The sequence below is a fragment of the Notothenia rossii genome (assembly GCF_949606895.1).
Source record: "Notothenia rossii genome assembly, chromosome: 4".
Lineage (NCBI taxonomy): Eukaryota > Metazoa > Chordata > Actinopteri > Perciformes > Nototheniidae > Notothenia > Notothenia rossii.
In genome coordinates, this window is record NC_136902.1 from 3,871,135 (window position 1) to 3,894,806 (window position 23,672).

General features: G+C 42.9%; 2 protein-coding genes across 2 annotated transcripts in view; one reads left to right on the forward strand and one right to left on the reverse strand.

Moving 5' to 3' along the window:
• The window catches only part of LOC307037690 (plexin-A2-like), a gene marked incomplete at both ends in the record, with an annotated part of 108,752 nt that overhangs the window by 28,306 nt on the left and 56,774 nt on the right, over positions 1–23,672 (reverse strand). The window contains 5 exon segments of the mRNA XM_079678747.1: positions 187–330; positions 2,618–2,857; positions 13,257–13,350; positions 16,844–17,011; positions 20,452–20,588. Of these exon segments, the coding sequence (XP_079534873.1) occupies positions 187–330; positions 2,618–2,857; positions 13,257–13,350; positions 16,844–17,011; positions 20,452–20,588 (783 nt within the window).
• Positions 1–23,672, forward strand: part of LOC307037691 (plexin-A2-like) — a gene marked incomplete at its 3' end in the record, with an annotated part of 137,282 nt that overhangs the window by 2,878 nt on the left and 110,732 nt on the right. The window lies entirely within an intron of this gene.

A 23,672-nucleotide genomic window follows, 5' to 3' on the forward strand; every position in this document is an offset into this window, starting at 1 on the left:
AGGACTCTTTAAGTAGAGACACTACATACTGATATACACCTGAACATCAGCAGGAGAGGACTCTTTTGAGGTATATTTCGCAGTATGTGAGTATATGTTTGAGTTTAGAAGAACCCACAGAAAAGACAGAAATAGAGAGTAAAGGAGGAAGTATGGTAAGTGGGGGGGGGGGGGGGGGGCACTGACCATGATTTTGTACTGTCCGGTGAGATTTGGGGGCTCACACAGCAGCTGGCTCTCGGACACGGTGACGGAGCAGGGGGTCTCTCCGATCAGCACCGTGTAGTTCAGCTTCACCCCTCCAGAGGTCGGGGGCACCAGGTTTCTGCCCTGAGGGTGGGGGGGGGGGGGGGGGGGTGAGAATTAAGAGGCAAACTCAACCCATGGCTCATTGGAGATGAAAAGCATTTTTTTAAACCCACAAAGCAAACACACACACACACACACACACACACACACACACACACACACACACACACACACACACACACACACACACACACACACACACACACACACACACACACACACACACACACACACACACACACACACACACACACACACACACACACACACACACACGGTGGATTACGTCCCAGCTGCGGCCAAATGTGGCTCCATACTGAGATCAAACAAGGTGAGATATATAAATATACATTTCACAGAGAAATAAGGGGGGCCAGCTGGCAATCAGGACGGAAAAAATAAATTAAATTCCTCTGAGAATTCTGCCAGAAACAAGCCCTCTAATGAGAAATACATTCAGGTGATATTTGGTGTAAATGTTGGCAACTATTTTAGAATTGGTGCAAGACTTACTCTATTATTGTTTGTCTTTGAATCAACAAAAAGTCCATTAATTAGTCGTTTTAGTTACTCAATACTTAGTGAATTATGTCGGAAACAAGTCTTCCTACAACTATGAGAAATAATAAAATGATATATATACCGAGCTGATTTCTCTAGTAAACTGTGCTAAGTATTTAAGAGTTATGCTTATTATGTAATAATCTAATTTGTTTTCTGTCACATTTCAAAGTCTGTAGTAACCCTGTAGTCCAGATTAGTTTCTTAAATCAAGCTTATCCCCTATATCCTATATCCTATATCCTTCATAAGTCTTACAAGGCAATTATTAGTTTGAATGTATTACAAATGCTAAGTCGTGGAAGGTGGGATTTAAGAAATAGTTTTGAAATTCGTTGAAGTCTTTTAGTCGCCTTTACTCCACATTCAGTTTTAAAAAGTGTTTGGTTTTGCTTTTAAATTAAATTAAATACAATTTTTTTTTTTAAAAACAGCTCATAGTGATCGCCCTCTCTCGCTTCCTAATCAGCCATTGGATGAAAGCCAAGTTATACAATTCAGACTGTCAATCAAATGCAGGATATCGTTTCAATTTGTGGTATAAATATAAAAAATGCTGGGCACAAAGCTGGACACATGATCATCGATATCCAGATAAAGTGACAACGACCAAACTGGAAGACGAATCTGTGTCTGGCAATGTTACGAGTGCGTTTTAACACGAGTTGAATATTACATTTTTGTGCTTTTTATCAGGTTTTTAAATCATTGTTTTATTATTTTACTCCCATTGTGTTATTTGATATTGTATGTATTCCCTGTACAGCACTTTGGTCAACTGAGGTTGTTTTTAAATGTGTTGTATGAATAAATAAAGATTGAGATTGAGATTTTCGGCTTAATCCGTGTTTCAATGTTCAAGGTCAGTTTATATTTATAGCACATTTTAAAACGAGGTAATTCAAAGTGCTTCACATATAGGCATTCAACACAAACAAAAAAAAGACAATTCATGAAAGCGATAAAATACTGGCTGCAACCAGTGTTCATTTTGGCAGCTATTTTTGATTTAGTCTTAAGACGAAAATGGTTATTAGTTTGTCACATTTTAGTCCTTTTTATCCTTCATAGTTTTAATCGACGAGAGCTCAAAACGTTTTAGTCGATGAAAAATCATTAGTCAACTTTGAGTCAAAATGTTTTCTCTCTTCAAACCAATTCAGTTCAAATATAGGAATCTGAAATAGGAATCAAGGTGACAGCATCAAGTGTTGAAATTCGTAAAGCAACATTTCCCTCTCTTAACACTTTGCTTGTGTAATATCTAGGGATGGGTATCGTTAAGGTTTTTAACGGTGCTACTACTCTGACAAATCTGTGTGCATGCCGCTGCAACGTGTCTGTTAGGCCCCGCCCCCCGCACTCAGAGAGAGATAGGCCCCGCCCCCCGCACACAAACGAGAGACAGGGAGATCGCTCTTCGGGAGGGAAGAGAGCGGAAATAATGATATTGCAAGTTAGAAACGTAAGATGCATTTTGACACTTGGGGGGGAAATACCCTGCATTTTGAATGTCCGATAGTCCACCATTAACACCTTAGTCCCGTCCCGTCTCGTCAACAAAAACTAAATAAACATTTCTTCGTAGTTTTTAAGATCAAGAATCTATTTTTAGCTCGTCATCATCTCCTCTTAGTCGTTTAAAAAAGGTTGTTGACGAAACATTTTCGTCATAGTTTTCGTTGACGAAATGAACACTGGCACGGTTAAAGGATCTGAGGGTAGGCTGCGTTAGTGATTCCTGTACCTTGAGAATAATGGGAGATCCAGGTTTCTGCTCCAGGACCCCCGAGGTGCTGAGGGGCTCGAACACGGGGTTGGGGTAGTACAGCAGGTTGGTGTTGTTGTAGACCAGCAGCGCCTGAACGTTATTGAAGATGAAACCAAACTCATCCGCGTGCTTCACTGAGTCCAAGGTGGGATTATACTCCGCCATCAGGGAGGGGGCGAAGCAGCTCATACAGGTGGAGTTCAACACCTTACACACCTGAGGGGGGGGGGAGGGGGAAGATAGAGAGTTATTCAACTGTGATCTACACATCATTGTATAACCAGAGACAGGAAGTAAACACTGAAGGGGACAGCAGGAGAAGACAGACAGGAAGTAAAGACTTAGCAGAAGAAGACAGACAGGAAGAAAACACTAAAGGGAAAAGCAGGAAGTAAACATTTAGCAGAAGAAAACAGACAGGAAGTAAACACTAAAGGGAACAGCGGGAGAAGACAGACAGGAAGTAAACACTAAGGGGAACAGCAGAAGAAGACAGGAAGGAAGTAAACACTAAAGGGAACAGCAGAAGAAGACAGACAGGAAGTAAACACTTAGCAGAAGAAGACAGACAGGAAGTAAACACTTAGCAGAAGAAGACAGACAGGAAGTAAACACTTAGCAGAAGAAGACAGACAGGAAGTAAACACTAAAGAGAACAGCAGAACAAGACAGACAGGAAGTAAACACTAACGGGAAAAGCAGAAGAAGACACACAGGAAGTAAACACTAAAGGGAAAAGCAGAAGAAGACACACAGGAAGTAAACACTAAAGGGAACAGCAGAAGAAGACAGGAAGGAAGTACACACTAAAGGGAACAGCAGAAGAAGACAGACAGGAAGTAAACACTAAAGGGAACAGCAGAAGAAGACAGGAAGGAAGTAAACATGAAAGGGAACAGCAGAAGAAGACAGGAAGGAAGTAAACACAAAAGGGAACAGAAGAAGAAGACAGACAGGAAGTAAACACTTAGCAGAAGAAGACAGACAGGAAGTAAACACTAACGGGAACAGCAGAAGAAGACAGACAGGAAGTAAACACTAACGGGAACAGCAGAAGAAGACATACAGGAAGTAAACACTAAAGGGAACAGCAGAAGAAGACATACAGGAAGTAAACACTAAAGGGAACAGCAGAAGAAGACAGACAGGAAGTAAACACTAACGGGAACAGCAGAAGAAGACATACAGGAAGTAAACACTAACGGGAACAGCAGAAGAAGACAGACAGGAAGTAAACACTAAAGGGAACAGCAGAAGAAGACAGACAGGAAGTAAACACTCAAGTTGTTTTCCTTTATCTCGCTGAAAAATAAAAAGCTGAAGTGTTATAAAGTTTGTTTGAACCTAAAGTGAGATGTTCACTGAAACACGTCGTCATCAACGCGACCCCGGCAGGGAGCGTGTAATTGGCAGATAAAATCCTCAGAGCAAAGGATTTATCACCTGTCGTTAAATCCGTCGTTATTGGAGAGGAAGCCTCCGTAAATAAGTGGCAGAAAAACACGGGAGAGGACGGAGGCATGGCCGCCGGTGGAGGCTGAGCTACGAATATTTTATTACTTCTTCTCTTCAGTTTCCCCCCCGAGCGCAGAGCCGTCCTCCATCAGACCTGAGGCTGAGGTCTGGAGGATTGATCGCTGCTCCTCCCAGCTCTCTCTCAGGGGAGAAACTTCATTAGAGGTAAATATCTTCAAAGCTGCTGCAACCGCCAGCCTCCAACCTGTTGTCTGCAGCCCGGAGATCAATGAAGACTCTCTGGTATGGTTTAGAGGAGGAAGAAGAGGAGGAGGAGGAGGAGGAGGAGGAGGAGGAGGAGGAGGAGGAGGAGGAAGAGGAGGAGGAGGAGGAGGAGGAGGAGGAGGAGGAGGAACCTAGAGTAGCCGACACGTGCAAACTCATCACAAAGCAAACGCTGGAAGTGTGCGATACTTTTTAGTGTGTGCGTCACTTTTTAGTGTCCCCTGGTCTCCCAGCTGTGTGCGTCACTTTTTAGTGTCCCCTGGTCTCCCAGCTGTGTGCGTCACTCTTTCGTGTCCCCTGGTCTCCCGGCTGTGTGTGTCACTTTTTAGTGTCCCCTGGTCTCCCAGCTGTGTGCGTCACTTTTTAGTGTGTGCGTCACCTTTTAGTGTCCCCTGGTCTCCCAGCTGTGTGCGCCACTTTTTAGTATCCCCTGGTCTCCCAGCTGTGTACGTCACTTTTTAGTGTCCCCTGGTCTCCCAGCTGTGTGCGTCACTCTTTAGTGTCCCCTGGTCTCCCAGTTGTGTGCGTCACTTTTTAGTATCCCCTGGTCTCCCAGCTGTGTGCGTCGCTCTTTAGTGTCCCCTGGTCTCCCAGTTGTGTGCGTCACTTTTTAGTATCCCCTGGTCTCCCAGCTGTGTGCGTCACTCTTTAGTGTCCCCTGGTCTCCGTTATGTTCTGAGCTTCTTGCAGCGTTTGGTTTCTGCAGCTTTTAGTAAACGCTGCGCATTTCTCCTCAAGTTGCTGAATGTTTTCAGCAACTAACAATTATTTGATTTATTGATTAAGTATTACTGACATAACAGTTTTTTTTCTCTTACACAATTCCCTATATAGCTAAAATCTGGCGTATATATCATCTCTTCTCTTCTTGAGATTAATGTATTTTATGATGCATGGTCCAAATAAATGTCATGGGCTTGCACACTCTGCAAAAGCTTCCTCTGGTTTTTCTGACATTCCTCTTTAGCTTCACACTCTACAGTCTAGAGCATGAAAGGAGTGGAAAAGATAAGCCTTTTTATAAATAGCAGCAGGAACGGTTGGACTCCTGACACACTTTCACAGTTTACTTCTCTGAACTCTCTCTCCTTGTGAGCCACAGAAGTCAGCGAACTGCTAAAAATTGATAGTTAATTTAATAAGCTGAGCTGCTTTACACTCACCACCCACTGTCTGTGTTACACCTTGCTAGTACCAGGTTGTAAGTAGTGGTTATTTGAGTTACTGTTGCCTTACTAAAATCCCAAGAATCAGCAGTTTCTGAAATACTCAAGACCAGTCCGGCACCAACAAACATGCCACATTCAAAATCACTTAAATCCACTTTCTTTCCTCTTACTGACGCTCTGTTGGAACTTCACCAGGTCGTCTTCACCATGTCTACATGCATTGATTTGCTGCCATGTGATTGGCTGATTATATAATTGCGTTAACGAGCAGAGTAACAGGTGTACCTCATAGTAAAGTGGCCAGTGGGTGTATTTGTATTGTGTTTGTTTGACTGTGAACCCCATGAAGAAACGCTAATGTCTCGGCTAATGCTAACAGGGTTACTAATAGAAACACAATGAAGCATTTGATATTATAGGGCATTGTGTTTTCTCATAATCATTTATACGAGTTACTGCATCGTCCATTAACTTCCTAGCAGGATGCTGCAAAATACAGTCATGATTTTACACTGTTTTCCAATCCAACTCTTTCTATTTTCAACCAGAAAAATCCAGTGTATTGCCAAATAAACAGGAGAACATGGACTCCTTGGGGCCGTGTGCAGAGAGCAGCTCCCCACTGCTCAGCATTGATGAAGTGAACGAGGTCGGCAGATAGAAAATAATTGGAAACTTGGCCTCATCCGTCTCCTCTCGGCAGCGCAGGATACAGTCCGGGTGTTTTAAGGCGTTAACACTGCGAACCCTCTGGCTGAATACATTCCCAGCATGCATTGCTGCAGCCCACACAAAAACACTCACAGGTCTCTGGACTGAGGCAGAAGATGGACTGTGGAGAAGTGTGTAGGAGAAATGTGAGGAGGTCACATGGTCAGAGGTCATTCGGAGGCTCCTCTCTGGTACTTTGTTATTCCTACACTGAGTCTGTTCTCCTGCTGCTGCTGCTGCTGCTGCTCACACTGACTTTACATTTTAAGTTTGGCTCCGATACGTTCACTTATACGGCGTGAAAAGGACATTAAAAAAATTAAAAAACATCAGCAGGAGAGGACTCTTTAAAGTAGAGACACTACATACTGATATACACCTGAACATCAGCAGGAGAGGACTCTTTAAAGTAGAGACACTACATACTGATATACACCTGAACATCAGCAGGAGAGGACTCTTTAAAGTGGAGACACTACATACTGATATACACCTGAACATCAGCAAGAGAGCACTCTTTAAAGTAGAGACACTACATACTGATATACACCAGATCATCAGCAGGAGAGGACTCTTTAAAGTAGAGACACTACATACTGATATACACCTGAACATCAGCAGGAGAGGACTCTTTAAAGTAGACACTTTACATACTGATATACACCTGAACATCAGCAGGAGAGGACTCTTTAAAGTAGAGACATACATACTGATATACACCTGAACATCAGCAGGAAAGGACTCTTTAAAGTAGAGACACTACATACTGATATACACCTGAACATCAGCAGGAGAGGACTCTTTAAAGTAGAGACACTACATACTGATATACACCTGAACATCAGCAGGAGAGGACTCTTTAAAGCTGTTTTGCCCCTGAGTGTCGATATGGGTCAAACATACGAGGACAAACGCAGACTTTTATTCGACCAGACTGTCTGAAACAGAGGAACAAAGCTCTGGCTCTCGAGAGGGATTTCCACAGAGTATTCAGTTGGTTGCAATCTGAAGCCTCTCCACTGTACGCACCTAAACCCTACACACTGCTCCTTAAAGATGGAACAAGCCAGCGTTTTAAATATTCCTCTGAGATAAGCGGTAGTGAAAAATCTGCAGCATGTTTTGTGAAGAGGGTGTGTCAAATTTCAAACTTCCTCTGTGAGCACGTGTTACCAAGAGGTCTCTTGTCTTTCAAACACAGAGGAGAGGAACCAGCGGTGGTCCTCTGCACTGCTGACCCTCCAGATGATTCAACGAGACCCTCAGGATGCTGACACTATGGCGGTGAGAGACATGTAAATTGTAAATGTCCATTACCTCTCTCCCGCAATCAGGATGAACACTCTCTGTGATCATCTGATGGGAGGCGAGCGTGGCATCTTAAGTGCGGCAGATGGAATCTTATTTTTCGCCGTGGTCGGGGGAAATGCTCTGCAGAATACCCCTTTTAGCTTTAATCAAGATTATGATAAACGTTTCAATTGTGAGTCCTGTGACAGATACGGGGCTTCTCACAAAGAAAATTGTCTTTTTTTCTTTCCCCCGTCTCCCGGCTTTCTTTGTGAAAGTGTGCAGGTGACACAGGGGAGGCAGGGAAGAGAGGCAATTTGGAGGCAGACAGGTGATCATTTGAAGCCGGCTGACAGACAGCGGCTCTCATTGCTGTTTGCCTTCCTCCAGCGACAAAAAGGATGGGGGGGGGGGGGATGAAGGAGGGGGGTAATTGTAACCTGAGAGTTTAATAGAGATTCATTCTGTGGGGAAAATCAAGACGGAGACAGGCCTTCTTGTGAGAGACGGAGAGACGAACAACTCTCTTTGAAAGGCGGAAAAGGACAAATCAGATGGTGCACACACACACACACACACACACACACACACACACACACACACACACACACACACACACACACACACACACACACACACACACACACACACACACACACACACACACACACACACACACACACACACACACACACACACACACACACACACACACACACACACACAATGTAATGTTTTCAGACGGCCTTCCATATTCCAATACGTCTTACTGTACGTGTTACTTATATTGAGTAAAAACATACAGTTTATCTCGGTCTGTATGAAGTAACACCTCTGCTTCTTCTTTACTTCAGCACCATCGTGCCATGAAAGTTCAAAAACACGTTAATAATCCCAGCTGCAGATTGCAAAACAGCATTTAACCACTGTATCATTTCTGAGAAGTTAGAAGACCAAATGTCCAAGGAGCTAATAAGCGGAATAACGTCTCAGAAGCTCCTGGCTCTCTCTTAAGTTATCCAGTTATTAACTTTAGGGTACACAACACAGTGTACCAGTTGTTCTACGCTGCAGTAAACACACGTATGTTGCATGTGTTTAGCACGTACATTATTGTGTCATTTGGTATCATTGCTTAATTTCTAGGAAAGTTCAAGAACATCGTAAAAAATACTAGCTACAGTTATTTAACCGTTGTTCCATTTTGGAGTCAATAACAGGTAATTACAAGTAATGTAATATCTGTGACTATAAAAGCAGCTGATCTCAGAAGCTCCTGTCTCTTTAAGAAATCCAGAAATCCTAAAAGTATTAACTTTATTATACCCAACATATAAAGCAACGTGTGTGTGTGTGCAGAGGGTACTTTGCAGCAGTGTGTGGTAAAACAGAGCTGTTATTATAGATCAGAGTTCACAGTGGGGGGTCCGAGCGCCCACACAGGGTCAGCAGATAATTATCAGGGTTAGAATTAAAAGGCCTTTACAAAACACTCGCATCAAATGTATTCAAACCCGCAGCCATGTGAGTCTGGAACAGTCACACTTGTTGAATAAAATATGTTGAACGGATTTTGGCATCCTGTTTGTAAATGAGCTTTAATATGTTTAACCTTTTGTAGAGGTGGTTATATTTGTGTGCCGATGTTTTCCTGTGGTAAAGTTTTAGATAGATTTTTGATAGTTATAAGATCCGGACTTTTATTTTGAAGGGACTTTTGCCGGGAGTGAATAGAGAACGAAGGAGTGTAAACACGTGTTGAATGACGGAGAAATTAACATCAAATAATTAGTTACGTTGGGTTTTTAGCACCTGGCTGATAGGGGCACAAGGTTTGTTATTACTTTAATTGATATGTGTATTGATATTATGTGGTGTTATTTCGTAGTTTTGCAGAGTTTTGAGTCCATGCTTTTGAATTAGCAAAACTGCTATATTAGCCTACATGCGTTCTGCTCCGTTAGTTAGGGGGCAGTAGTGAGCTATAATTGCATTATTTAGTTTGTATTAGAAATGTAACGTTTATAAATGCAAGAAATTGAGATGTTTTATCTGTGAGATGGTGGATAATTATTGTGTTTTCTTTCTTTTCTTAGCTCTTACGTTGGTACGTTGATACTTAATGTATACATGCAAGGGTGTACAATAAAGGATAGGCTACCATCAGTTCGAGAGTATGACCATTATTCAGCTGGGGACGCCACACTGTTGATGTAGCGCTTAAAGAGCATCTTGCAGTTTTTTTTTTTTCTACATTTATGCTTAAACTTGCTTGAAAATTACAATTAAAAAAGTGAATGTAGGATTTGATATGTTTTACGAGACATAAGGGCAGGAATTCAGAGGGAAAGGAGCAATTTTGAGCTCTGCTCTTAAAAACGGCTTTTTTTTACGGATGTCACTGTAGTTTATATTTCTGTATATTTTTTTGAAAATCTAGTGTATTCATAATTTTCCTACACATTTATTCACAGGTGTCTTTAACCTGGAAGTTGCTCTTTAAAGGTAGTCGGTAAGAATGGAGAAATCAGCTTGAGTGCGCTCAATTTGAAAATACACAACTGAAAAAAATCTGCCCCTTCCTTCAGACTTCCTTACAGAGCCCCTCCTCCAACACACGAACATGTGTGACCAATTTAAGGCTGACAGGCAGGTAGGCCATCCAGTTATCTGCCACAGGGCGAGGCAGATCATTGGACTCGCTTTTTACAGCGCCACGGCTTCCACAGATGTATTTATTGTCAAAGCATTTAATGTATTCATTGCTATCGGGATGTTAAGAGCATTCCATGGAATATAACATCAAGTGTTTTTATAAGTGAATTACCTACCCCACCTTTAAGATACCGTCAAATATTTTATTCAGCTTTTCTTTAGAGAATCAAATAAACAAATCAAATGCATGTTTTCTTGGTAGGAAAGGGTAGATGCTGCAGCTATGGAGGCTGAAACGAGTAATAAAGTCTACTGTTTGGACTACAGAGCCTCCGTGTTGTTTTAAAAGCAGTCGCTCCAGCCTTTGTCCATTAAGCTCAAACGGTGTATGAGTGATAAAATGTCAGGGAATAATTCTATATACATGTTTACCTTTCGCCCTCTGGTGCAGCTGACCAACCTTGAGCAGCCGTTATCTCCCTTAAGGAGGTGCTGCCCTAGCAAGTTGTTGATGTTACCAGTTTGTGACCGGGCAACTGTTGTGGGACACCTGGAACACATCCTTCTCGGGGTGTGGATGACCTCGAGCCATAAGAGACAACACATGTGATTCAGTGTCCTCAGCTGTTTAGTCTATCTATTGAAGAATGTTGATTATTCCACTCTGAACTAGTTAAAACCTGGAGCTACAGGAGGGGTCTTCAGGATAGATTGTGGCATCTCTACCGTGTGGTCAGATCGTGGCCCGTGACATGTCTTCTGAATTCTCCGGCCGAAGCTCCAAATAAACCGTCAGTGTTTGCCATCAAAGCTCCAGCTCTCCTCTTCTCTCTGAGTCCTGACTCCATCAAAGCTCCAGCTCTCCTCGTGTCTCTCTGAGTCCTGACTCCATCAGAGCTCCAGCTCTCCTCGTGTCTCTGAGTCCTGACTCCATCAGAGCTCCAGCTCTCCTCGTGTCTCTGAGTCCTGACTCCATCAGAGCTCCAGCTCTTCTCGTGTCTCTCTAAGTCCTGACTCCATCAGAGCTCCAGCTCTCCTCGTGTCTCTCTGAGTCCTGACTCCATCAGAGCTCCAGCTCTCCTCGTGTCTCTCTGAGTCCTGACTCCATCAGAGCTCCAGCTCTCCTCGTGTCTCTGAGTCCTGACTCCATCAGAGCTCCAGCTCTCCTCGTGTCTCTCTGAGTCCTGACTCCATTGCTTCAGACGTTTCCCCCTCAATATGTTAATGTGTTTTAATGTTAACTATGTTTGTATACATGTATGTCAAACTGCAGGATGGAGATTAGAACACATTTCCTTACGGGGACAATATAGTATATCGTATCGTATTACGTGATTGGTTGTTGCCTCTTTTCCCATAAGCACAAGCTCAGAAAAAGCAAGCTTGTTCCAAACATCTTTTTTTTTAAATGGCGCTTTCAGATTTTCTGATCGGAGTAAAATGTAATTACAATGTTATATATAAACGAATATAGAACTGTTGCTACATACTGTTTACTGTTTTATAAATGTATGTATATAATGCTTTGAAGCGAGCTAAAGGGAACTTAATTATTGATTTTTTTTTGGTGTTTTCCAGAAATACCTCTGCAGAAAACTCACAAAAAGACTTCACTAACTATTAGAGTTGTTGTGCTGTGTTGGTACAGTTAGCTGTTAGATGACCAGCCCTTTCCCTCTCTCCTCCTCACCTTTACTCCCTCCTTTACTCCCCCTCGGACCACAGAGAGAAACCCCCTCCCTGTAATTAAACACGGACCCCGGGACCGAGGCTAAAATGCAATTTGTAACGATTTCCCAGCGCCGAGACTTTGATTACACCAACGCTCTTTATGCTGACCGAAGACTTCTGACCGCAGTTAATCTCCCATTGAAAGCCATTAGAGACCCCCCCCCCATTCTCCTCACATCCAGCCACTTACATTACTGCAGAAATACTAACGTTAGAGATGTAAGAAGTGTTGTTGTGGACGACTTTAAACCTCCCGTCGTGTTCGGGTCAAATCTGTACCTTTTTGGGGTTGCTGCATTATTCAGACGCTGGTGGGTGTTAGCTTCTGTTAGCTTCCTTTAGCTAAACATCAATTAGCATGCTTGTGTAGCATTATTAAATGAGCCAGGCCTTGTTAGCTTACATTGTGCAGCATGTAGTAGGAGTACACGCTACTCTATATATAGAGTGGTGCAGGAATGAGTCCTAAAATCCAGAAATGAGTCAGCATGTTTCCTCTTCCCTTGTCTCAAAGCTAATGGTTTTCTGAATGTGTTTAACCCTTAGATGCCCGAGTGACTGGATCCTACACTCTTCCATAAGTGGGTCAGAAGGAACCGTATTAGAATAATTTGTTTTTATACAATTCTTGTCATTTTGGTTAAGAAAAATCACTTGTATAATATTTTATATTTAAGTTTTCACTATTTAACATTTTAGAATTTTTTTTTACCTTTTGAAAACAAAACGAAATCCCATAGGAAATGCATGCGGGTCATTTTTGACCCACTTATGGAAGCTTGGGGTAGAAATACAAAAACTACAATTTCTTAAAATGTAAATTTAAAATGTGAATGGCATGATATCCAAAACATGTTTTTTGAGGAATAGCTGGAATATGAAATGATAAAAAAATGTAATTACAAAGACACTTCAAGAAAACCACCTCACGGGGTCATAAAAGACCCACTTATGCATCTAAGGGTTAAGCTGGAGGACATACAGCCAATAAGAGCTAAGTAAGAGCTAATAAAACACGTAATGTATATCATGTCCTTTTTGGAAAAATACCTGTAATAACTACAAATGTTACGATCAACCTTTAACAAAATAGAGAAACCATCATAATGTGATGGAAAGAGGTTTAAACCATAACATGACTCAGGGGTTTTCCGGATGTGTTTTTGGTTGTTAGCCTGAAAAAAGGTGAGCTAACGTTAGCTTTTTACTTCATAAATCATAAAGTGCGGTTAATATGTGGAGATTATCGTGCTGCACAAACACTTTAAGTATCAGAAACGTTTGTTAGTTATTTTATTATGAAAGAAGTCGTTTCTTACGTTGACAGACTCTCTCCCGGCGTATTTGACTCGGATCCTCGGCTCCTGAACCACGTCCAGATTAGTCCCCGTCACCATCAGAGGAGTGTGTCCACTGAGGGAAAGAAACACAATTCAATCCACAAGCTCTAACAACGACAGCTCATTCCTCCAATTCAAAATGCAAAGAGACAAAGACAGGCTGTACATAAATATTCTCCACCATCAGTGGAAAAGAGCGCATCAAAACCTCTTTCATCCTCACTTTCTTTCAGGAGATAATAGCCTTCGGAGTGGAGCGTGATTATAAATGCTTTTATAACCGGCTACAATCAACCGCTGCAGGTTTGAAATACGGACCGTGCATATCAACGACGGTCTGACGCTGGATGTGCAGCTGGGTTTGTTGATTTGTTTCTGTAGAATAAAGAGGATGCTGCTGCAGGCTCTAAAGAAGTGCTTCTCAAACGGGGGGCACGTGGACCCCTAGGGGTACGTTGGGGTACTGCAGGGGGTGCGTGAGGTAAAAAATAAAAAAAGTTAATTAAAAAAATATGCATGATTACAAAAATAATCTTAGTACAGTAAGTTATATAGAAAAATCAATTGTATATAAAATATTCCTAGAACCACCAAGGGGTCCTCATATAAACATTTCAAATGTGTGTATTTTATAGTATTTCATAATATATCATTTCGATTCACTTCAATTGAAAAACTCCTTGGAAAAATCTGGTATGGTTTCATGCATAAAGGAGTTAATAAATCACACACTATTGTAATTATATATATAGGCTTTTTCTATCAAACATTTTGGGGGTCGGTCAGGGGGTACTTGGCTGAGAAGATGTTTCAAAGGGGGTACATTGGTTTGAGAAGCTCTAAGGAGTTGTCGTTGTTGTTATAATGAAAGTCCGGTGGCTCCATGGCGGATAGTGAGGTACTGTAGACACTGCTGTCTGTCTTCAACCAAATGTATTAATAACTTTAACCACACGTTGAGAACATCTGCAAAGTTCAAATGAAAGCTTGTTTTGAATGAGGCGTGTGGCGCAGTGGGTTGTGCGTTGATGTTGGGATCAGGGGGTCACAGGTTCAAACCCCACTGCAGTCAGCATGTCGTTGTGTCCCTGTGCTTTGGATTAAAGCGTCTAACAAGTAACGTGTACGTTTTTCCTTGTACGATGTGAGGGTGTAAGGACAGAGGGTGTAAGGACAGAGGGTGTAAGGACAGAGGGTGTCATACTGATATTCTGTCCAAGCTGTGAAGTCCACTGAGAGAAAGCTAACATTTTTGATATTGGGCTATATAAACAAACATTGATTGATGATTGATTGATTGATGTAATGAATATTGATTATTTGTTCATCAAGAAAGGCAGTGGGTTGAACTTTTTGCACAGACGACACTTAAAGAGCACTAGTCGGACCTCGAAGGTGATCCAAATGTCACACAAACGCAATGTCTCATCGATCAGTTTCATTTAGCTTTGATCCCTTTACTAACTTCCACACCACAGCCAAGAGGAAACTTTTCAGTGTTTTTTATTTTGCAGCTGAAAATGGGAATCAAAACATGTTTGTAAATATCTATCTTTTATCTCTGTTTCTACCTGCCCACCTCAGCTGCTGTTTCATCTTCTCTTCAATTAGTAGTGTGTGTGTGTGTGTGTGTGTGTGTGTGTGTGTGTGTGTGTGTGTGTGTGTGTGTGTGTGTGTGTGTGTGTGTGTGTGTGTGTGTGTGTGTGTGTGTGTGTGTGTGTGTGTGTGTGTGTGTGTCTCTTGAGGTTACTAGATGGATTGGAGATTCTCCATCTCTACAGAAACTCTCCTCAGTCTGATATCTGTGGCTCTTTTATCAGATCTTCACTAATTGGCAGAAAGGCAAGCAGTAATTGAAAGTGGAATATTGACGTGTGTGTGTGTGTGTGTGTGTGTTATTGCTGCACAGATCTAAAGCTCTGCAGGGGGGGGGGGGTCCAGTGTGTGGAGTGTGTATCATTAATATGTTTATTTAGTGTAGCATCTTTCACAGAAATACGTGCTTCACAAGAAAGAACAAAAGTTAAAATTAGGACCACAATAACAACATGAGGCAGAAAGTAAGGTCAACATAAAAACAACATTTAGACCACGTGGAGTCCCGAAAGAAACACATATTTTTCATGTCTCTTCTACATCAACACGTGTCCCCTCTTCTTCATGTCTCTTCTACATCAACACGTGTCCCCTCTTCTTCATGTCTCTTCTACATCAACATGTGTCCCCTCTTCTTCATGTCTCTTCTACATCAACATGTGTCCCCTCTTCTCCATGTCTCTTCTACATCAACATGTGTCCCCTCTTCTTCATGTCTCTTCTACATCAACATGTGTCCCCTCTTCTTCATGTCTCTTCTACATCAACATGTGTCCCCTCTTCTTCATGTCTCTTCTACATCAAAATGTGTCCTCTCTTCTTCATGTCTCTTCTTCATGTCTATTCTACATCAACATGTGTCCCCTCTTCTTCATGTCTCTTCTACATCAACATGTGTCCCCTCTTCTCCATGTCTCTTCTACATCAACATGTGTCCCCTCTTCTTCATGTCTCTTCTACATCAACATGTGTCCCCTCTTCTTCATGTCTCTTCTACATCAACATGTGTCCCCTCTTCTTCATGTCTCTTCTACATCAACATGTGTCCCCTCTTCTTCATGTCTCTTCTACATCAACATGTGTCCCCTCTTCTTCATGTCTCTTCTTCATCAACATGTGTCCCCTCTTCTTCATGTCTCTTCTACATCAACATGTGTCCCCTCTTCTTCATGTCTCTTCTACATCAACATGTATCCCCTCTTCTTCATGTCTCTTCTACATCAACATGTGTCCCCTTTTCTTCATGTCTCTTCTACATCAACATGTGTCCCCTCTTCTTCATGTCTCTTCTACATCAACATGTGTCCCCTCTTCTTCATGTCTCTTCTACATCAACATGTGTCCCCTCTGTGGAAAGAGACTCTGAAAGTTTCAGAAACAAAGATTCTCTCTCTTTTTGATCCATTTCTATAAAAACCTGTCTGAAAATGAGCTGATCAGATTTTGGCCACTTTATGATGTCATAACGATGTTTTGTCTTGTGTAACCATTAGCCAATCAGCAACCAAGGTAACCCCCCCCCCCCCCCACCTTATCACCTGAATCTCCTCCTAGAGCACCATTGAGTTCTTTCTAACCAAATGTCTCTCAGAGGGGCGTGGGGAGGGGCTCCTTATTTTCATCTAAAGTAACAGACAGAGAATCAGCACTTTGGAAACAGGGCTGAAACAGAGGGGATTATGGGTAATGCTGCAATGATCTGTTTGGTGTTTCAGCCAATCAGAAACAGGCTCTGGATATATCTGAGACCTGTGATATATTGATGACAAACACTATAACAGGAGGCCTTTAAAGCTTCTACAGAGACTGCAGAGCGGATGTCTATGGGAAGAGAGTTCCATCGTGTTGGAACACCGTTGCAACTAGTCCAAAAGCACCTTTTTGTTTTTAAACGAGATCGTGGGACAGCCATTAGTTGGTGTGTTGGTGTGTGTTGGTGTGTGTGTTGGTGTGTGTTGGCGTGTGTTTACCTGGCGATGCTCCAGTCGGGGTCGATGCGCTGCACGGTGGGATCCTCGATGTACTCGAAGGTGAGGCTCTCTCTGATCTGAGCACGGTCCACGCTCACACTGATCTGCACCGGACCCACGCCCGCCATCGAGAGGGCGGAGTAACACACGATCTCTGCCATCGTTCGCCTGCAGGGAAGCACAATGGAAACTATATTTAAGCACGTGTCGCGTACTCCTGTCATGCTTTGTTTTTTCATTATTATTTCTTGTTGGCTGTTCTGTGTGTCTTCTATGTTGAACAAGAGAAGCATGATGTCCACCCCAAAGAAGTCTGTATTATTGCTTACACTTGTATCCTTCTCCTCAATACAAAATATTTGAAACATAAACATGTGTCGAGCAGGGATGAGACAATACGGGACTTTAACACAGTGACAACTTTCAGGAAACAATAACTTGATAATGGTCTATATCCATTATGGATAGCCGTTAGGAGACACACAGCTGGGAGACCAGGGGACACTAAAAAGTGACGCACACAGCTGGGAGACCAGGGGACACTAAAAAGTGACACACACAGCTGGGAGACCAGGGGACACTAAAAAGTGACGCACACAGCTGGGAGACCAGGGGACACTAAAAAGTGACGCACACAGCGACACACTGGTCCGTGCGCAAAGCATTGTGGGGATTTTAAGACCGCGGAGTCTACACATGTGCACCCTCGAAATGTCTCGCTACGAAGTACGCCGGCCTCGGTAGAATTCCAAATGTGCTGGACATTGGAACAGTCCTTCGGCGGCACTCGATGACGCAGTGCCCTTGAAATAGTGGCTCTGGAGCATCCTTCCTCGACATTGAGAAACACCCTCTGTCTCATAACTGTACCTGTTTGTCAGTATATCTAAAATGACTAGGTTAGCTACGTTAGCTAGCTAGCTTACAGCAGTGTCATGTGATCACATTGTTAAAATAAGACCATGAAACATTTTATGTTAGTTTCCAACAAAAGAGAAATCTAATACTGTATTTTGTCTCTGTTGTTGGAAACTTACATAAAATGTTTTCAATGTGATAGCACCTGTCAGCCACCTTAAGAAAATGCACTGTAGCTATTGTGGATATGATGAATGAACCATCCATCCATCCATCTTCTCCCGCTTATCCGTGGTCGGGTAGCGGGGGTATCAGTTCCAGCAGAGAGCCCCAAACTTTATTTTCCCTGGCCACATCAACCAGCTCTGACTGGGGGGTCCCAAGCCAGCGAAGAGATATAATCCCTCCACCTGGTCCTAGGTCTACCCCTTGGTCTCTTCCCAGCTGGACGTCCCTAGGGAGGCGCCCAGGTGGCATCCTAACTAGGTGCCCGAACCACCTCAACTGGCTCCTTTCGACGCGAAGGAGGAGCGGACCCCATCGCTGTTTCCCGTAGGTGGTGGGCCCTCGGGACGGAGAAGCGGAGGTGTTGCCCACGTTGCCTTTTCGGGCTGTGCCCGGCCGGGCTCCGTGGCAAGCCCGGCCACCAGACGCTTGCCGACGAGTCCTCCTTCTGGGCCTGGCTCCAGAAGGGGACCCCGGGCTTCCTCCGGGCCGGGTATCCTCACTTCGTGTGTCGTCTTTCATGAGGTCTTGTGAACCAATCTTAGTCTGGCCCCTTGCCTGAGACCAATTTGCCATGGGAGACCCTACCAGGAACACAAGGTTCCAGACAACACAGCCCCCAGGTTCATCAGGGCACACAAACCTCTCTACCACGGTAAGGTGCTGGTTCTTCAGACAGGCTGAATGAACCATGACAAATAATAAGACTTTAGCTAACTGTGTGGAAGAGATTTGTAATAAAACCCCTTACACATGGAACACTTATCAGAGTTTCCCCGTGCTGCTGTGCTCCCCCCACTCCCCTCCCTCTCACCCCCCACGAATGTGTCCTAATTTATTAGCAGCGAGAGCGTCCAATGCCAGGAACCCAGCGGAGAACCAGAACCCAGTAATTAGCCTGGTGTCTCATTAAAGCTGACCTTACAACATTACAGTCAGAGAGCCGCGATTAAAATAGAAAGATTCAGAGGTGAGGAGTGGAAGGGAGGAGACTAAAAACAGAGCAGAGAGATATGGAGGAGGGGGGGAAGATGAAGAAGAAGAAGCTCCATAGGCGCAGCGGGCTTTTCTAGGAGCTATTATTACAGGCTTTAATGCAGCAGGTCATCAAAACCTTATTAAGATTTACACAAGTTTGTGAGAGGCTCTCCCCTCGGGGGTCTCTCAGGGAGACGCTGTGAAATAGAGCTGCTTCTTTAATGGGAGTTATACGTTTCATCCAGGGAACAAGAGTGCCTTTCATTTGCTCTCAGTGTGCTGCATATCTAATGCTTCCTGACAGTGATGTATGTACAACGTAAAACATGCAAAGAGACTGTTTTATTTATCTGAAGTGACGGGTGCTTCCAGAAGACAACATTTAGTCGGTTTTAATCGGTGGTGGGATGAAGGTATATTTAGTCAAGTAAGTAAAAAATGAAGGTAGTTGTAATTCACGAAGGTATGCAAGAACAGATGCAGCAACACAGTACACTAATTGAGAAATGTTTTACCTTTAATATGATTATTTAGCTTCCTCTGATATGGTTATTGCACTGGTCCAAAATGCAATATTGATTTAAAAAAAGAAAAAAAAAATCTAAAATAATAATAATAAAATAATTTATGTTAAAAACAAAATATTTAAACAATACAGATACAAATATATATTTAGTACAAGGGTCTCAAACTCAAGGCCCGGGGGCCAAATCCGGCCTGCGACTTCATTTGATGTGGCCCCGCAAGAGCTTGCAAAGAATATAATACATTTATTATTCAGTTACAGAAGCAGGTTGCCCATAAACTACATGTCCCACAATGCATCTCGTTTTGTAACATGCACACTGAAGAGACTTGCGATTATTTGCCCTGGACTTCCGCTTTCAGACGTAGTTAATTACTAAGTTATTATCCTATCCGATAATAATCCAATTCAGAGGCAATAATGTGATATAATACATTATTCTAATATATATTATATATTTATATAGTTACAACCGGCCATTTGAGTGCAACCTTCATGCGAATGTGGCCGCGATGAAATTGAGTTTGACACCCCTGATTTAGTATAATATGTCAGCAACATTATTATTTGGATTTCATTTGTGCACTGTGAAACCAATCCAGAATAAATGGCGTAAGAACCAAATTAACAATTTCACTCAACAAGCGATCGAAATGAGAACGGCCTTAATGTTGAAGAAGTTGTAAATTCAAAAAAAGAAATATTTTACAACTTGCAACCGTGAAGGTAAAAAAACAAATGCCATTAAGCGCTCCTGTCTTTTGTTTCTTAATAATGTAGATGTCAGTTAAACACTCAGTGTGTTTCATTCACTTCCTCACATCTACATGATTCTCTAATGCTTCAAAGGACAATTTGTGTTTTTCATTTGCACTTTATTTAATTCCTTCCCACCTCGTGGGATAGAAGCCTTTCTCCATGAACGGTCTGTGTTAAACAAAAGCGCGATCACCATGTGTTTCATCACGTTACACTTTATAGGACAAGCTTTAAATAAAAGATTTCACGAGGAGAGTCTCACCCGAAGAACTCGCACGTCTGGTTTCCAAACTGGACGTTGACGCTGCTGCCGGCCCCCAGGTTGTCCCCCATTACGGTGACTTTGGTTCCCCCCGACTCAGGCCCTCTGCTGGGGGACAGACCTAACACTGTGGGGTTCTGAAAACACAGAGAACCAGAGGTTAAGAGAGGGAAATAAACACATGAGGAAAGAACAAAGCACTGGTGAGTAAAAGATGTTCTCGTGTAAAAAGGGGAAGCATCTCTGCGGTCGCTCTTGAAACCTTTACCACAGATCCTCAGAGAATTACAGTTATTCATATTGCAAGTGGAGTGCAGCGCTGGTGGGAGAAAAGAGGATAAACCAGGAGCTCTTAGAGTCCCTGAGAGTGTGTGTGTGTGTGTGTGTGTGTGTGTGTGTGTGTGTGTGTGTGTGTGTGTGTGTGTGTGTGTGTGTGTGTGTGTGTGTGTGTGTGTGTGTGTGTGTGTGTGTGTGTGTGTGTGAAGCCTTTTAAAGGCAGTCTGAAAATAACTAGTGTTTCCAGCTGCAGGCAGCGAGCCGCCGTCACACAGACAGATGGAGGAATATCCGAGCAGACAGCCGTCAACACGCACTCCATGTGCACAAACATTTAAAAAGAAACTAAATGCAGGCTGTCGTTTACGCCGGCCCTTTGCCAGCCGCTCAAATATAGAGCCGTGCAGGGATGACGTCTCCCTCCATAAGAAAAGCCAATGGGATTTCTCCATGTGATTTTGGGTTATAGCAAAAAATAATCTCACACGTTCAGGATGCTTACACGTTTTGTTCAGTGGGATCATCTCAACATATGAATACCTCTTTATGATTTTTTAAGTAAGAAGCTAACTTTAAAGTATAAAGGAACTACAGCACGGTCACATGACTTCACGTCACCACCGCTAAGCTAAAGGTGGCTAATGTCGGGCTATAAAGGAACTACAGCACGGTCACATGACTTCACGTCTCCACCGCTAAGCTAAAGGAGGCTAATGTCGGGCTATAAAGGAACTACAGCACGGTCACATGACTTCACGTCACCACCGCTAAGCTAAAGGAGGCTAATGTTGGGCTATAAAGGAACTACAGCACGGTCACATGACTTCACGTCACCACTGCTAATCTAAAGGTGGCTAATGTCGGGCTATAAAGGAACTACAGCACGGTCACATGACTTCACGTCACCACCGCTAAGCTAAAGGAGGCTAATGTCGGGCTATAAAGGAACTACAGCACGGTCACATGACTTCACGTCACCACCGCTAAGCTAAAGGTGGCTAATGTTGGGCTATAAAGGAACTACAGCACGGTCACATGACTTCACGTCACCACCGCTAAGCTAAAGGAGGCTAATGTTGGGCTATAAAGGAACTACAGCACGGTCACATGACTTCACGTCACCACCGCTAAGCTAAAGGAGGCTAATGTTGGGCTATAAAGGAACTACAGCACGGTCACATGACTTCACGTCACCACCGCTAAGCTAAAGGAGGCTAATGTTGGGCTATAAAGGAACTACAGCACGGTCACATGACTTCACGTCACCACCGCTAATCTAAAGGAGGCTAATGTTGGGCGTCATGACTTTTAGTCGTCTCATTTAGACACTTGTTAGCAACCGCCGTTTATAAATTCACCAGTGGGGTATTTACTGACGTATTCTATGTCGTTGAAATAAATTAAAATCTCTTCAGCTTGTGTTTTTTGTCTCATGGCTTTACCTGCTTTCTGTCCTCCTACTTCAACCATGTTTTCATGAACGTTGATTGACTGTATATATTCATTTTTAATTAGTTGAATAAAATAGGCAGCAGTGAGGAAAAGTAGCAGAGCCATTATGAGAACAGTGTTGAAGTGAGTGTCAGGATGCAGGCTGCAGCAGGCACCCTGAACACAACAGCAGTAATTAGCGGCTGCTGCTAATTGTTGAGGGAGTGCTAATTATGAAGGTGAGAGGGTGCAAATGGAAAAGTAGATTATCTGTTAGCTGCAGGCAGATCACAAAGCGAGTGACAGGGACAGGGAAATGTGTGTGAACGTGTGTGTGAACGTGTGAGGAGATAATGTTTACCTGCCGAGAGCAGCGCCACTTTTTTATTTGAGCAAGCAGATTGTTCCTTTGCCCCGCCGTACAATAGCATTTGATCTGTTTATCTACTGTTTTTATTCTCACTTTGTATAAGCCAGCATCTGAGGAAAACTGATAATATATTATTCGAGTTGTTGCTCAGGACTGAAGTATGCATTTTGACTACCAGAACTGTTTCCATAAGACCCTATTCTCACGTAGCTTCATGATGCTATCTCCATAAAGGCAAACCGCTTCTGCAGGAAGCAATAATGAAATGATTGTGCTGTTTATGAAAGAATTAAGAAAATGACAAGTAGGGAAACAGAGCAATTACACCGTGTGCAGGAATGAAAACGTCGCTGTTAGCCTGTGGCAATTCATTTGCAAGAAAATCACTTTTAATTTAACTAAGTGTGTGTTTTGTTTCCCTTTAATGAAGCGTGTACTGAGTACAGCACACTTTGCTGCAGCTATTCATTGTATTATGTAATACTTAAAGGGGACATGTTGTGCTTTTTTAGGTGTTCCTGTAGTGTTTTATAGGTTTTAGTGCATGTAAATGGTCTGCAAAGGCTCAAATCCTCTAAATTTCTCTCCACCACTCGCGCTCCTACTGGCTACACTCCAACGCATTGTACGTGATAGGCTAAGGGGCGGGACATCCCTAAGCAGTTGACCAATAACAACAGAGCTGATCAGCAAACCAATCAGAGGAGACTGGGCTCTGGTTTCAGACAGAGGGTGGAAAGAGGTGCTGCAGCTGAACATTAAAGCATGGAGAGGACTCTTTAAAGTAAAGACACTACATACTGATATACACCTGAACATCAGCAGGAGAGGACTCTTTAAAGTAGAGACACTACACACTGATATACACCTGAACATCAGCACGGAGAGGACTCTTTAAAGTAGAGACACTACACACTGATATACACCTGAACATCAGCATGGAGAGGACTCTTTAAAGTAGAGACACTACATACTGATATACACCTGAACATCAGCAGGAGAGGACTCTTTAAAGTAGAGACACTACATACTGATATACACCTGAACATCAGCAGGAGAGGACTCTTTAAAGTAGAGACACTACATACCGATATACACCTGAACATCAGCAGGAGAGGACTCTTTAAAGTAGAGACTCTACATA